At 43.8% G+C, this 16,652-nt stretch overlaps 1 protein-coding gene across 1 annotated transcript in view; it reads left to right on the forward strand.

The window, feature by feature from the left end:
• The window catches only part of SLC16A10 (solute carrier family 16 member 10), a 97,968-nt gene extending 82,209 nt beyond the window's left edge, over positions 1-15,759 (forward strand). The window contains exons 4-6 of the mRNA XM_080937982.1: positions 2,328-2,471; positions 11,228-11,456; positions 14,395-15,759. Coding sequence (XP_080794108.1) covers positions 2,328-2,471; positions 11,228-11,456; positions 14,395-14,627 — 606 coding nt within the window. The 3' untranslated portion in view covers positions 14,628-15,759. The remainder of the gene's footprint in view (positions 1-2,327; positions 2,472-11,227; positions 11,457-14,394) is intronic.
• The last annotated feature ends 893 nt before the right edge of the window (positions 15,760-16,652 follow it).

Here is a 16,652-nt window from a genome sequence, read left to right on the forward strand (position 1 = left end):
CCCAACTTAGACTTGTGCTCAGTTGCTCCTTACAGTGCAAGGATGGCATGTCTAGCGGCAGCTGGAGAGAGGCTACCTTGGCAAAGGAGAGCAAGTCATTGTCAAAAGAGGAGTTTGCACTTTAGTCTGAAGGCTAAAACCCCAAGGGGAGTGAGCTTTTAATTGTGAGAGTTTAGGAGACTCAGGAATGGGGCTCAAGTGAGAAGCCATGTGAGAAGGTTGCTAGAGTGTCCAGGTAAGGAGGGACAAGAGCCTGAACACAGGGTACACAGAAAGGAAGTCAGAAGACTGTTACCATTGGTGGCACTCTGATCTGAAGAGAGGAGCTGGAGTAATGTAAGATTTCTTTTCTATTGGGTTTTTACTGCTGTCAATGAGCTGATAATACTGCTAAACCAAAATGCAAAGAGCAACTTGTAAAGGGAAGGTGAACTCAGGACAAGCTGTGCTGCCCTAAAAGGCAGCTTAGGTAACCCTAGTTTAACATGGGAAAGTGCACACAGAATTTAGCAAGGCTGTGTAGAAAGGACTGGAAGACTTGAGATGTCACTGAGAGAGTTAAGCAATAGCAAGGAGTTACAAAGCCTGAGGGCACAGTGGAAGGAGGAACTGAGCAGGGGCCGGCTGGGATTCCGCCGAGAGCAGACATCTGAGCCAAGGATCAGGAGTTAGTGAACATACAGAGATAGATCAGTGACAGATTATGGAAAGCCTTGACCAGCAGACGGAGTACAGAACGTGGGCCGTAACAAGCCACTTTTCAAGACAGAATGGGTGAGATTAAAGTCCTATTTAGGAAGATTGTTCTGAAGCATTGTGAAAACAGAGAAATTTAAAATTGACCAATTCTTATTTTTAATTAAAAATTTTAATATATATACATATATGTATACACACACACACACACACACACACACACACACACACATATATATATATATATAATATATTTGGGTGTTTGGCCTACATGTATGTCTGTGTGCTGCATGAATGCCTACAGGGGTCAGAAGGGGGTGTCAATCACCTGGGACTAGAGTTAGACACAACTGTGAGCTGCCATGTGGGTGTTGGAAATTGGACCCAGGTCCTCTGGAAGTGCAGCCAGTGCTCTTAACTGCTGAGTCATCTGTCCAGCCCCAATTACCAGTTTTTAATGAAGAGAAATGAAATATGCCACATTAGTTACTTGGGTCATTGAGCTTGGTAGGAAACTTGCTTGCAGTCTCCTAGAACTCCAGGGGATGCTCAGCATATAAGGGACAATGAATGCTAGGGTCAATATGGAAAAGTCAGACAAAATGTGCCTCTTGGCTCTCTGTGACTCAGAGGTCACCATAGACACTTGTTTTACCAGCCTTTACACGTAGAGAAAGATCCTTTATTCTCCCCCACTCCCAGCTTCTGCTCCAGCGCTGCCAATAATCTAAAAGATCCTGTATAGAAAGGATGGTCAACATTAATATCTGTTCATTAGCTGTATGCTAGCCACTCCTCCAAGGTGGTGTTAGTATTGGCTAGGCCTAGGGTTTTGCACATGCTCAGCAGGTGCTTCAGTCCATCCTAACTCTTACGTTCTCTACATAAACGTTCTACTGATCCCTATAACGAATTGAAGTAGATAGTGTTGTTATTTCCATATTGTAGACAAACTAAAATCCTAAAACATAACTCAGCCATGAGGCTGTCTGAGCTAGGATCTGGTCTAAGAGATTTGACCACTATAAATTGTTTATGTGTCTGTATTTACTGGCATGCAACATGGAACTTACACGTACATGTAGGAAGCTCTGGCCGCACTTATTGCAAGGGCATCAGTTCTGTTCTGGTTCCCAGAAGAAATAAAACTCCGAAGATGACCTTTAGCCTTCTTCCAGGTCTCCAGTCTATGAGCACCGGCCCGTTGTTCGTATGTGCTGATCTGTTTACTATAATAATAATTATGATAATAACTCATCTTTTGGAATTTTGGTCTTCAGAGTCAAGGTCTTGCTGCGTGATGCAAGCTGCCCTGGATTGTACGGTGCAGCCCAGGCTGGTCTTACATTCTTAGTCCTAGTCTGCCAAGGGCTGAGATTACAGCATGTGCCACCACACTCCGAAAACCCATTCCTTTCATGCAAGATAAATCATGATAGATTTTCTTGATGTTTTTCTAGGTCACAGAATTACCACAGGAGATGCTTTTAAATATTTTAATGTTGAAAGAGGGGGTTGGAATAACATTGTAGAGGGAAACAAACCACATTTGATGTTTAATGGTGCATGTCTCCAATCTTGTGAGGTTTCCACACCATATTCAATGTGGCTTCCTTTTTCTTGGCCTACAGATGAACCATGTAAAGAAAAGATTTCAAGATGTAAACAACAAGGAGGTGCTTTTCATGTGCATTGGCATCACTTCAGGAGTTGGACGTCTTCTCTTTGGCCGCATTGCTGACTATTTGCCTGGTGTGAAGAAGGTCTACTTGCAGGTACTCTCTGGGCTCTCCTTCCCCTATAGATGGAGGTTTACCCACAGGTCCTCTCTGGGCTCTCCTTCCCCTATAGACAGAGGTTTACCCACAGGTACTCTCTGGGCTCTCCTTCCCCTATAGACAGAGGTTTACCCACAGGTACTCTCTGGGCTCTCCTTCCCCTATAGACAGAGGTTTACCCACAGGTACTCTCTGGGCTCTCCTTCCCCTATAGATGGAGGTTTATCCACAGGTACTCTCTGGGCTCTCCTTCCCCTATAGACAGAGGTTTATCCACAGGTCCTCTCTGGGGTCTCCTTCCCCTATAGACAGAGGTTTACCCACAGGTACTCTCTGGGCTCTCCTTCTGTAGCAGACTTTGTTCCTTGTTCCTAGTGGTGCACTTGTACTAAATGTACCTATACATATATGCTGTAAAGATGTCAAATGCATTATAGAATAGAACTTCTGCAAACAGGTATGCTTTTCTTGGTTCTTTTTTTTTTTTTGAGACAGGGTTTCTCTGTGTAGCACTGGTTTTCCTTGAACTCACTCTGTAGACCAGGCTGTGCCTCCTAAGTGTTGCATTTTAAGAGCTTGCAGATTTTCAAGGACAAAGTAATCAGATTGCCTGCTAGTGCTATGGAGTGTGCTTAAACAGACACTAATTCCAAGATTATTATTGATGATCAGAAGTGAGTCTCTCTTACCAGAACTCTGAGAGCTCAGCACATTCTGTGACCCCTGGATAGTACTCAAAGGTCTTAGGGGACATGATAGAACAGGATTGCAGCTCAGTGAGATAACAGCTCCCTGGGGAAAATCTAAATTGATAGTGAGAGTCAAAAGAGTATAAAGACACAAGAGTTGGGATATAACTTTGAAATAGAGCTTACCTTACATGCACAAGGCCCTGGTTTGTTCCCCAGCAAGACAGAAAGGTTGTTTTCTATAAGTGAGTAGGTAGCTAGGTTAAGAGAGACAGAGATAAGAAAGAGAAGAATGTCCCATGCAGGGAGGACACAGGACCCATAGAGGTGTATATATGTGCCTGGGAAGCTAGATGCTTGAAAGGCATAAAGGAAGGGTAGTGGGAGGCATAGCTGGAGGAACGCCAGGTTAGGAAGACATTTATGGGCATGAAAGTTGATGACCTCCTATACAGTGGTGCATATAATCCTAGCACAGGGTAGGGGGTATAGGCAAGAAGATCAACACAAGTTCAAGGCCAGCCTGCTCTAGATAACAAATTCCAAGTCAGCTGGGGCTACACAGCAAGTCCCCATTTCAGAAAACCCAGCTGAACAAACCAAACTGAAAGGGGTTGAAGGCTCTTGAGTTACTGCAGAGCCTAAGGCATCACTGGCCTAAGAGCTTTATGAGATCAGTCTGGTAATTGGGAAGGAAAGAATGCAGTGGAAATGGGGCAGCAGTTGACAGTTACAAAAGGCCACGTGTTGAATGGTTTCATTGATCTAAAATATCTAGAATAGGCAGATCATTAAGAAGGTAAATACGTGGTGGTTGGGGTTTGCAGAAGTTGATGGTTTCTTTTGGGGGTCGTGAAAATGGTCTAATCTAAGATACAAGTGTTGGTCTAATAATATACATAAACCAGGTGAGTTTTATAGCAATATTTAGAGGCAGTGCCAGGTTGCAGAGATGTGAATTGGGGTCTAGATAGGAAAAAACCAAGGGAAAGTCATTGGGACTGAACAGTAAGTCAAAGGTACAGAGAGCAGGTGCCCGATGGAGCCATTTATGCTTTCTATGTCTGAGATATGTCACTAGGCTAATGGTAGAGATGGTTTTGTTATCCTATGAGATTAGTAATTCAGGAAATCCAAAGAAGACAAACTGTTTGGTTTTGCCACATTCGTGCATTGTGCCTATGAAACAGCCAAGTTGAGTAGGTGAAAGTAAGGTAGGATTTGAGCATTTTTCCGCTGCAAGGGAACTGAAAGGAAGTGACCAGGTTGGTAAGAAACATCTGGGAATAGAGCGCTTCTAGGGACACCAGTGACCAGCAACATCAGGAACTAGTGGAGAGGCCGTCGGTGGCCACACAGATGAGTAAATGGGAATATAGGGGACATCCAAAGGACAGCAAAGGAAGGAGAGCCAGAAAGAGATTCAAGGACTAATCATGCGAAGTCACGTGAACAGTCTCAGAAAAGGTGAGATTGGGATCAGGAAGCTACGTGGAATGGGCATGTGTTGCAGATAAGTAACTTCCATTAGTCAGCTGTAGTTACTGCTTACACATGGATAAGTAGTTACATTACTGACACTTAGATGAACTGAGTGCTCCACGTGCTCCATCTCCAGTCCTTGCCCCAGCCCTTCAAGGAAGGCTTAGTTCTTTGCTTCCACTTACAGATATGAACACTTAGGTACAGAGTCTGCCTTGCTGTGGGGTCCGAGCAGGCTATCGTATACCAGTGCCTGTTACACAGCGAGAAAGAAGTGGAGACAGTGGCTGCCGTCTGCCGCCTCCCACCAGTGCTGGCTGTAAACAGAGGCCTCCTTCTTATCTGTGTATTCTTCTATAAAATGTAGAGCCAAGTTGAGCATAGTGATGCAGGCCTCAAGTCCCAGCACTCGGGAGGCAGCTGCAGGCAGATCTCTGAGTTCAAGGCCAGCTTGGTCTACATAATAGGGCAGCCAGGGCTATGTAGAGACCCTGTCTCAAAAGGGACGGGGGCTATGAAATAGCCCCATGAGTAAAGCTGCGGGCCTCAAGCCTGATGACCTGAGATTGGTGCCTGGAATTCAGGAAAAGATAGAAGGGAAGAAGTGCACTCTACCGAGCTGTCCTCTGATTCCCCACTTGTTCTGTAGCATGACAATCCTCCAACCCCTATACTCGTGGGGCATGGTAGCTCACACCTGTAAGCCAGTACTTATGATTGCCACAGACACAAGGCTAGTCTGGGCTTCAGATTGAGTGAGATCCTGTCTCAAATACTATGGAAGAATTTATTTATTTTATGACAATCATTCCACCCTTTATAATACTTCACTGGAAATATACTTATCTAGCATTCCTTGGACCTGTTAGTTTTGCTTTCTAATGTGAAGGTGCCCTCTTCTGGACATCTGTTGTACTGAAGTCTTTCAGCTTTCATTTTGTAAAAATAATTGTGAATACTTCTGTGCTCTTAGACATTAGCCCAGGTAGAGTGGTACAAACAGGACAGACGGGGTCCCTGGGTTCCTAGGTCAGGGTCATAGCGGGAAAGGTAGGTGGTTTTGGACCGAGCCTGGGAGACCAGCATGGAAGGTGGAACTCTGGGAAGGGACAGTTATCCTTGCCTTCAGAATCAAGGTCAGAGATTTTTTTGGTTGGAGAACGTTGGCATAGTTTTCAATAATTTAGGACTGGTAGCTAATTGGCCCACAACTGCTGCACAAACATGTCCTGATCTGCCCTGAACTTGTCTTGGGGTCTGGAGGGTGAGGAAGAAGTCCGCCATCTTGGAACTTCACCACCTTTATTACCTACACATGGTCCCTCACCCATCTGCCTGCCTACCAAGGTGTTTGTCAGACTCCTAGTCCCTCGTATTGTGTGGACCCAGATGCTCTGGGACTCTTGAGTGCTCATTCCGTATCGGGTACAGAGTTGACTGGGGGTGGGGGGGCTGAAGAAAGCCTTTCATGCCCACGCTTGCTTTCATGTGTAAGCTTTGTCTTCCTTTGAATAAGATTGAACCTGTCAGTGTTGCTTAGGCTCTGCTTTTTTAATTTTCTTATCACTAACATTTTACATGAAGGTATAGAATTTACCAAATATTCAGTCAGAATCCAAGTGCTTATTAATTATAAGTATATTAAAGGCAGCATCTGAGTCTAACTTTTTCCAGTTATGAATATGCCTCCAAGGACACACTGTGCTTGCTCAGGTGGCATTTAGCTTCCTCTGGAGTCCAGTGTCTGAGTAGAATAGGCTAGTGTTGTCTCCCACAATGCTGTGCTTAAGAGAAAAGGCTTGTGTAATGAAAAGCTATTTATCTTCCAAACTGGGTTCCGGTATTGACAGATCAATATTTGATCTGTATATCTGATATTTATTTGGAAGTGATAAGGAAGTACTGGTCCTTCTATGTGGGCAATTTATCAAACCTTGACACATGCTTCCTGTGGCCCAGGGATCCATGAACAAAAAGGGCAAATGTTTTTGTCACCTTAGTTACTGAGATGCAAAACACAGTTCTACCTCAAAAAGAGTAAGGATTCGTTCTGGAGCCAAATGTGAGCAACTGTGGTTCCAGAGCATGGATTAGGTCACTCCAACGTGGGGATGTTTGCTGATGTGCTAATAGTGGCAGAGCATTCTTAAAGCCACTGTGCAGACAGTTAGAAACATTAGGCAGTAGATTAAAGCAAAGGGAGAAATGGAAGCTCCAGGCCTCAGGCACCACCCGAGGGCATTCCAGCCACTTGGTTAGTGGTGTTGGTTCACTGAAGAGCGTTTATTTACCCAACAGTCACAAAGATATCAGCTCTCACATAGAAGAGGGTAGATAATGGCTTGGAAAGGGCTGACTGTGGCCCAAGGTAATTTGGTTCTGGACTTGTAACATTCTAAACTCTCCAACTTGGTTGAAGTTCTAATAAGTTAGTTGTTGGCCTTGAATGTTCTGTGGGGGATGGGAAGTCAGCTCCTTCCTGAGAACTTTCCTTCAATACAAATAAGGTAAAAGAAACTAGGCATTGTTCTGAAGTGCCCAAGGAATGGGCTAGCTGAATGAATGACCTTAAGGAGTTCAATCCTCAAAGGAAAATAACAAATTTTTAAATTAAATTCATAAATTTTGTCCTTTTTCATTTTATATGTATATTTTTTGCATGTAAACATGTGCATCACAAACACGCCTGGGGCCTGCAGAGGCCTGAGATGGCATCAGATCCCTGAAACTGGAGTTATACAGAACCTGGGTCCTCTGGAAGTGCAGCCAGTGCTCTTAACCACCGAGCCAGCTGGAATTTTTAGGTTAATAAGTCTTATGGACGAAATGGCAGTCTGTGTCTGTATTACTGTACTCAAAATACTGGGTCAGAGGGATTTCAAGTTTGAGGACAGCCTGGGATATATACAACACGTCTCACAGGAGCAACAACAGTAATAAATCTCGACCAAAGAACTGAGGAAGAAAGAGCATAAGTTAACGTAGGTTAATGTGAGAAGGCGACATGCAGTTAGGCAAAGATAAGGAAATGCCCCGATGTAAACCTTAAAAATCAAGCAAAAGAGCTCGTCAAAGATAACACTTTTTAAGAGGTAAAAAGGTAGAGAAATTGGGAAAACGATCAAAATTAAAGAGCCAGGACTTTATTATATGTTTGTTAATTGTTCCATGAAAACATTATTAAGTAAAATTGAGTGTGCCAAAACAAATACTGTATGAGATTATCAAGTGCCAAGTACTTATTAGCTGCTTGTGTGCTAAGTTTAAACTCGAGAGCTGGTCTTCTTGACAGAAATTAGTATTGAAAAAATAGGAGGAGAAATAGGTGTGTATGTATGTCTATTGTAATTACAGTGAAATGGCTGGAAGTTTGGTCTATGATTTTACCAGTGAAGGGCACTGAATCTGTACCAGGACTGATAGTTCACACCCATAATCCCTAGCACTCAGGAGATGGAGGCAGGAGGATTATGAGTTGACCAGCTTGGGTACATGACATGATCTCTTTCAGCCAAGACAAGTAAGACAAACAGAAAGTGATTAGGACAGTTTAGGTTTCCTTGTTGGATTGAAACTGTTTCCAAGACTGTCCATGTTCCTTTCATAGTGTGGACAGAACAAACTTCATCTGTAACTAGGAATAGGAGGATTTTCGTCTCCGACAAACTGCCTCCTCTTCCTGCTTCTCAAGTAGAGACTAGATGTTTTCTTTAGCTCACTGTTCTGGGGACTGGGAAGCCCAGGAGTGTTCCGCTGGTTTATGGTGTCAGTTCTCGGAGCATCTTAATATAGCAGAGGCACCACGTGGCAGCAGAACCTGGTCAGCTTTTGAATAAAAATAACAAGGAGTTACTTTAACTCTTTGGCTCCTTGCTATCTTTTAGACATTTTGGTTATACTTAGGCCTTTGTCTCAAGCATCAGAATGTCTCTGCTTGTTCAGGGTCAGAGACAGCTAGAACCTGGATGTGTTGGTTAGTTTTAAGTCAACCTGACACAAGCTAGAGTCGTTTGGGGAAAAGAATTATTGTGCCTCTGTAGACTGGCCACCGGGCACAGCGGACAGGCATGTTCTTGGTAAATGATGTGGAAGGGCCACCTCACTGTGGACAGTGCCACTTCTGGGCAGGAGGTCCTGGCTGTGTGAGAAAACAGACTGAGCAAGCGACAGGGAGCAAGTCAGAAGCAGCACTCTGCTTTCTTTGATGATGGGCTGTGCTGTGGAACTGTGAGCCAACATAACCCTTCCCTCCCCAGGCTTGCGTTCGGCCATGATGTTTTATCTCAGTAGTAGAGACTACAACTCAGACAGGCCTTGCTCTCTTTCGTGCTCACTACTGTGAAACTACACTTATGCTTTCATTGAAGTTGGGTCAGAGGAAAAAGACATTTCAGTGTTTTAAACTGGGAGAATGGGCGATTGTATTCGTTCAGAAAGTTTGAAGGTGGGTTTGGTGGTACATGCTATAATCTCAGCCCTTTGGAGGTGGAGGCAGGAAGGTTGTGTGTTTAAGGCCAGACTATCTATTCTCCTGTTTTGGTACCCACAAGACTACACAGTGAACTATCCAGCTATATACACAACAGGTCAGAAAAGTCGCCTAGATTGTGACGGTCTTAAGTGTTTCTTAGTACTGTTGTGTCTGCTACAGTCGGTGAAAGCTGCCTTCCCAAAGGTCTGTACTACTTTTCAGGAACTGTCCACGTTTCTACACAGCTAGCTCCAGAGATCCTGTTTCCAACCTCTCAGTGTACACCACCAGCCACCATACCTGTTCTCTTAATAGAGCTATCCCCCAAGCCTGAAAACTGCCATTGTGAATCCCACCTTCCCTCAGATCATTCACCCCTACGACCCTTAGATTGTGAGTAGCTTCCTTGATGTGCACAGCCAAGCTTGGTGTAGTGATAGGTTCTGTCAACCTGACACAACCCGACGTGGCCTGGGAAGAGGAAACCTCAGCTGAATCGCTTTCACCAGATTGGCTGTGGGCTGTCTGTGGGATGCTTTCTTGACTAATGATTGATTGATACAGGAGGACCAACCCTACTATGAGACAGCATCCTACTATGAGGCAGGTGGGCTTTAGCTGAGTAAGGAAAGCAGCTAAGCAAGCCCGAGGAAAGTGACCCTGTAAGCACCACTCAGCATCCTCTTTAGTGCCTGCTTCCAGGTTCCTGACAAGTTCCTGCTCAGCTTCCCTTAATACAAGAAACAAGGCCCCCACTCTGTAATAACAATTTCGAGAGACGTTTAGTGAGAATGAAGCCCTTTTTAGAATACCAGTCTGCAGAAAGGGACACCAGCATGAAGAAGCGGTTTGCCAGTTGGTACAAGACAGTGAAGTTCATAATTCCTGATCTCGAGAAACCCTGTTCTCTTCCCATCAGCTGTTGATCCAGGTGCATGATCTTTCTAAGCTATAATATCCAGTCTAAACACTATACACACACACACACTTGTACATGTGCATGCACACTCGTGCACAAACACACACACAACACATACACACGCACATACACACATGTTTACAAAATTTGACACAAAGTCTTAGCTAACGACCATCCTGGGACTCAGTCACGTAGCTTCCCAACTCCGATAGTTCTAAGACAAACAGGAGCACCTGGGGTGAGGAGGCGGCACCTCTTGCTTTTCTATAACTCTTTGAGCTCTGAATGCACCTCACCTCTGGAGTGTAAGCCAAACGAACCCTTTCTGCCTGCAGGCTGCTTTGGTTTTGGTATTTATCACAGCAATAGAGAAACAAAGTACAACATTTGTGTCCTAGAAGCAGACCAGTAGTACAAAATTCAGAGGAGATGCCACAGTGGTGGCCCTGGTGGCCCTGGAGGGCACCTGACAGGAACATTCTGTCCACTCTGAGCCACTGTACGTGTGGGCCACACGTTCTAGGATAGCTGTCTATGTGCCTCGGGTGTGTGTCAGGGTTTCTCAGGCCACCATCTTTGAATGTGAGACAAGGACAGCATTGTACTCACAGTGAAGTGACCCACAGAGAGAGAGCAGAGAAGAGCCTTGGTAAACTACCGTGTGTGCCCAGCTTTCCTCTGACCATCCACTAATGCTTACCAGATGTCAGGCAAAATCAGGAGTTTAATCGAATTAGCTACCGTAACCTAGATGTTTTGTGGCTCAGAAGAGATACTCTAAACCTTAATGCTGGAGTGCCCAAATATAATATGCAGTATTTACCCATAAAGTGTAGTGGGTTTCATGGGTTAAAACATAATCGAGTGCTTGAAGAATGAATGAGGGCTAACAGCATTGGCTCGGTTGCATAATCTCTCTAAACTTTATAATATCTAACACAAAGATTTATTCATGTATATGTATACATACATACACACATACATTCTTTAGTCTTTATATGTTTATAAAATATTCTGGCTAAAGAATGTGCAGGCAGGGAGGGAAAATTACTATATAAAATGGTTATGTTCTTGTTCCCTAATGAAAGTAGTAAGGATATGTAAGAGGGCCTCAGGGAAGTTGACTCTGTGTTATCAAGAGGAAGAGGACAATCTCCTGAAAGCAGTGTTAACGTGAAGTCGTCTGTCCTAGGTCCTCTCCTTCTTCTTCATCGGCCTGATGTCCATGATGATCCCGCTGTGCCGCGTCTTCGGAGCCCTCATTGCCGTCTGCCTCATCATGGGTCTCTTCGACGGATGCTTCATCTCAATCATGGCGCCCATTGCCTTTGAATTAGTTGGTCCTCAGGACGCTTCCCAAGCAATTGGATTTCTACTCGGATTCATGTCTATACCCATGACTGTAGGTCCTCCTGTTGCAGGTAAATAGAACAGTTCTTCTACAGAAATCATACTAATGAGTGCACTTTCTACTTCAGATCCTAACCCTCACTTATTTGTGAGATATATTATCAGTAGTTCATTGTGAGCTTTATTCATCTCATTTTATTTGTTTATTTGTTTGGAATTTTTGTTGTTGTTGTTGTTGTTGGTTCGATGATTTTTCAAGACGGAGTTTCTCTGTGTAGCCCTGGCTATTCTAGACCTCACTCTATAGATCAGGCTGGCCTCAAACTCAGAGATCCTCCTGCCTCTGCCTCCTGAGTGCTGGAATAAAAGGGGTGCACTATCATCTTCTGGCTCCTCATTTTTAATAAGACTATCGGTTGCCGGTAGGTTGAAAACATTTGATGGGGAACATCCTACAAGTGTGTGTGTGTGTGTGTGTGTGTGTGTGTGTGTGTGTGTGTAGGGGGGTCTGTTAAGTTCAGGGCCTTGTACATACTGAACCACTTGCCACTGATCTACATTCCCAGCCAAACACTACTTATTGGGGCGTGCCGGATGCTGAACTTGGGACGGGGTCTACTCAATACATACTCTTCCATTACGCTATGCATTAGCCCCTACTTTTTCCTGTTAGTAAATATGTCAGACAAGTGGAACATAAAAAGGAAGATTCTGGTAGATTTATAAACATATACTACTTTTACATAAGCAAGCATACCCCTTGAAAAGTAGTTGAAGAAAATCACATTTAGTGGAGAGAACTTGATTGTCCATCAAAACAAAAATATAACAATAATGTGGTGGTACAGATCTATAACCTCAGTGTTCAGGAGGCTGAGGCAGAAGGAGAACTGCAAGTTCGAGACCAGTCTGGCCTACATAGTGAGTCCCAGGAGAGAGAGCCGGGGCTATATATCATTATAATAAGACTTGACTCCAGTCACTCTATAGCCAAAGAGTAAAACCCAAGACATACCATCCATGCAATGGATGGGGATAAATTCTATTCAGCTACGAGAGCACTAGAGACGGACGCTGATGCGCACCACAGGTGAACCAGCATCACAACGTGCTAGTGAGCAAAGCCACATGGAAAGGTCATATATTGCATGACTCCACTTAGATGACCTATCTGACATCTCCATAGAGACAGAAAACAGGCTCGTGCTTGTCAGACGGGAGGAAGGACTGAGAAGGGTACTTGATAGAGATGGAGCTCTGTCTGTTTTTAGCATGGTGTAAAGTGGTCACGGCCTCGTGAGTTTGGTGCCACTGTATTGTTCACTTTCAGTAGCTGACTTCTGCTAAGTGGGTTCTACCTTTGCAACCTCTACCTTCTAAATAACCGAGTGATGTCTTACTTGGGAACCAGTGTGGCTTAGATGAGTTTTCAATACGATTAGGATAAAGTTTCGATTATATACAGTTATCTTGCCTGACAGAAAGGGCTCAGTGAAGCTCAGTTAGATTCACCTTAACTCGTTCTTGTATCTGGAGCCACATTGCTGATCCAGAATCAAGGATGCAGGGCTATGAGCATGTGGAATAGTCTGACGTCTAGGGTGACAATCCCCGTAAGAGAAGCCTCTATATGCTCATCGTTTCTCAGGTAATAAATAGATGGTTCACTTAGCTCAGTCTGGGAGATCTCAGGTCAATTGCAAGAAAAAAAACAGTGGGCCTAGTGCTGCTTCAGAAGAAACAGTAACTGCTTACAGACCAAGAGCCTGACGTGGAATGGCACACAACAACTGGCCTGGAGAATTACCATCCCCATTTCCTCATTTTATTTATTGTTTATAAAGCCTGTTTATTAGCAGCAACAGATGCAAGGTTGCATGTGAGACACTTGGGTTCTGAAGGCAGGAATATTACATATTTAAAGATCCTGTGTATGTTATGTTTAGATTCAGGATAACTGTACCTCCATTTGTGTATGCATATGTTGGTGCGCCACTGCATGCGTTCTTAGCTGGCACTAAATGAAGTAGGGATTAGGCATTCTGTTCAGTGTGTTCCCTGGAAATTTTAGATAACTTGAGGTTGCATAGTAAAAACTCAAACACTAAAAAACTATACAACTTGGAGCCCTGGATTTTTTCAGGGAATTTAAAAGTAAACTTATACTTTTCAGAGCAGAGCTTAAGAATCCATCAAATGACCACACACACACACCTGTTAGGGCTTTCTGTTTATTCCGAGACAGTCTCTATGTAGCCTACAACTGGCTGTGTGGACCAGGCTGGCTTCAAACTCAGACCTCTGCCTTCCAAGTGCTGGGATTAAAGGCGTGTGCTGCCAGGGCTGGCCACACACACATTGTGACACTTCTTCCTAAGGGTGGGAAAGCCGCAGTATCTTTTCTCAAATGTATTTAAAACCTCTCCTTTGAGCTAGCGAGATTGCTCAGGAATTAGGAGCACTGGCTGCTTTTCCCAAGGATGCTTTTTTAAAGAACCCACATGGTGGACAACTGCTCCTAACTCCAGATACTCGGCAGGTATTCGGTACACAGACATATTCAGACAAAACACTCATACATCAAAAAAAAAAAAAAAGGTGAGTCTCTTTTTATCCAAACTCTTAGATTTATAGCTCTTAATGTACAATTTAAGGCAGTTTCTTGTTAAAGTCAAATAAGATCATCTTGAGGTGTAGATGATGTCTTTGAGAACTTTGATCCGGGTGCTCCACCTGCCTTCAACTGACACAAAGGTCATTGCATCATTTTTAAATGTCTTAGGTGACCTTTGTCAGGCTTGGGAATGCCAAAGCCTGGTTGCAAATGTTTTCTACAAGTGATATTTTGGTATGATCTGTACTCTGCAGTAAAATTTAAAATCAGAGATTTCCCCCCTTCCTCCTGTCAGAAAATGTTTACATTTTAAGTCTGTTATCTGAACCTGCAATCAGTGCGCCTAGGGGCCAGACTTGTTCCCTCTTCATGACAGCCACTGTCTCCTCTTCCAGGGTTACTTCATGACAAACTGGGCACCTACGATGTGGCCTTTTACCTTGCTGGAATCCCTCCCTTCATTGGAGGTGTTGTGCTCTGTTTAATCCCGTGGATACATAGCAAGAAGCAAAGAGAAAGCAGTAAAAACACCGGAGGGGAGAAGATGGAGAAAATGCTGGAGAACCAGAGCTCTCTACTGTCAGGCTCACTGGGAATCTTCAAAAAGGAATCTGACTCTATCATTTAATGCCATTATACCTCCTCCTGACTGGATTTGCTTTTGAATTTTATGCCAGTTTTCCTTTTATATGAATTGCAGATTTCTTATTTTTTTAATCATCCTTGGAATAGCACAAATGGGACATGAAACTATCACTACAAGAACCATTTTTTTTTCTCCCCAAATAGTTTTGATATTTTCAGGAATCAGGGGAAGAGACTATGTTACAAGCAAGCATGTTTGTAAATCAAACTTAAGCATTCAAAGCTGTCAGGAAGGAGCAGCCGTGCAAGCCTCGGTGCTGTTAGCTGTGTGCTTGGCGATGCGCTGTGTGTGCAGCAGTTTGGTGCACACTGGAAGCATTTTGTGGCTTCAGTCCGTGTCTTTTGTTCCAATGTGTTACTTTCTCCTCCATTTTGGAACTTTTTTGCAAAATTTAAGCCTGGATCCTAGATCATAAGCGGCCAACCTAAACCTCAAGTCTGTTAAATGATTTAAGCTACGAAATTCGGAGAGTCTTACGTGCTGCAGTGTCAGGCCCTGGGAGATGTGCTGATGCTGCCACCTCGGATGCGGGCGATAGAACGGGTCCCCCCTAGGCAGCGGCCAGGAGTTCCTCCCACTGACCTCTGTTCCTTTTGGTTTGTAGTGTGTTTTACTCCAGTAGCCAGAGACACCCCAAATTTCTGATTTTGTATAAACAATAAAGTGAAGTAGAATGTTTAAAAGATATCCTGGCAATTTTAACAGTTTCTGACTTCCGGGTTTATTAGCACCACGTGTGTTGTTGAGTGTGCTGTCAGATGGTGGAGTGGACACAGACCAGAGGTGCTGCAGAACTGTTCTGTCCACCGGGAAATCGCCTGATGGAAATGATTGCTTATCTCATGATTTTAAAATGTTCCGTATATTTATAAAAAGCCAATTCCTAAATTTCCTAAATTTTGTAGGAAAACTTTACCCTTGTATGTACAGCCTGTGACATTAAGGAGCTTCCCATCGGGCTGTGTGAAGTGGACTCACATAGACTGACACACTTCACTGTGGTCATGTGATGCGGTCGTAGCTCACCAGATCGAGTGTGCTCCTCTTCTTTGACTGGAAAATTAATGTGGTATTTATCTGCATTAGCTAATTCCCTCCCTTGTCCCCCATTTATGTCCCGACTGTAGAAAGCAAGCTATTAGCTTGTAGGACCTAAAATTTAAACCGAAGTTGGGCCATGACTCATTTATAAAACACTCTTATATCTTTGAAAGTATATGTTAGACTTTAAAGGTTAAAATATAAAGTATACTTAAATTATTAGCCTAGATGAATATTAAAGTTGAACATAGCTTGCTTGTGTATGTGAAAAGAGTGTTATCTCTTCCTAAGCACTTGCAGGATCCTTCTGTTTCTAAGTTGTCTGGAAGGTGAAACTTAATTTTATTATCTCATTCCTCGGCATTCCCTCTCTGTCGCTTTTAGAAGGCAGCCCTCCTTTCTCCATCTGTGGAGGGATGGACTGCCTGGAGAGAACAGTCTGGTTCTTGTAGGAGGGAAGGCAGAGGACTGGGGGAAGAGGGGATGGAGTTGGAATCGGGAAGCTTTTCCTCTTAATTTCAGCTCTCTTACCCATGATCTTGCAAGAGCTCACAGCCTAAATGTTAAGTGTACAAGTTATTTTAATGGATTTTGTAATTTATTATTTACTTGTTGTGAGGTGGAGTCTAAGTAGATCCGACTGTCCTTCAGCTCTGTTCTGTTGCCTCGGACCTGTGTTGGGCTGCCGCCGTGTGTGTCGATAATTTTGATTTTGAAGACGCAGGCTGGTGTGGAACTCACTATGTAGCCCAGGCTAGCCTCAAACTCACAAAGCTCTTTTAGGTGTCTTGACACAGGCTTGCTGTATGGCCCAGCAAGGAGTTGAAACTTGAGGTTCTCCTGCTTCAGCTACTCGGAGGAATCACGGGGTATGCCATCAACTTACTGCCGACAGTTGCTTTTCTGTGTTAAATCGACGAAGTGTCTTTGGCAATTTGTTTGCAATAGGTTCTCTTTCAGGAAGAA

This window comes from Micromys minutus, assembly GCF_963924665.1.
Source record: "Micromys minutus genome assembly, chromosome: 25".
NCBI lineage: Eukaryota > Metazoa > Chordata > Mammalia > Rodentia > Muridae > Micromys > Micromys minutus.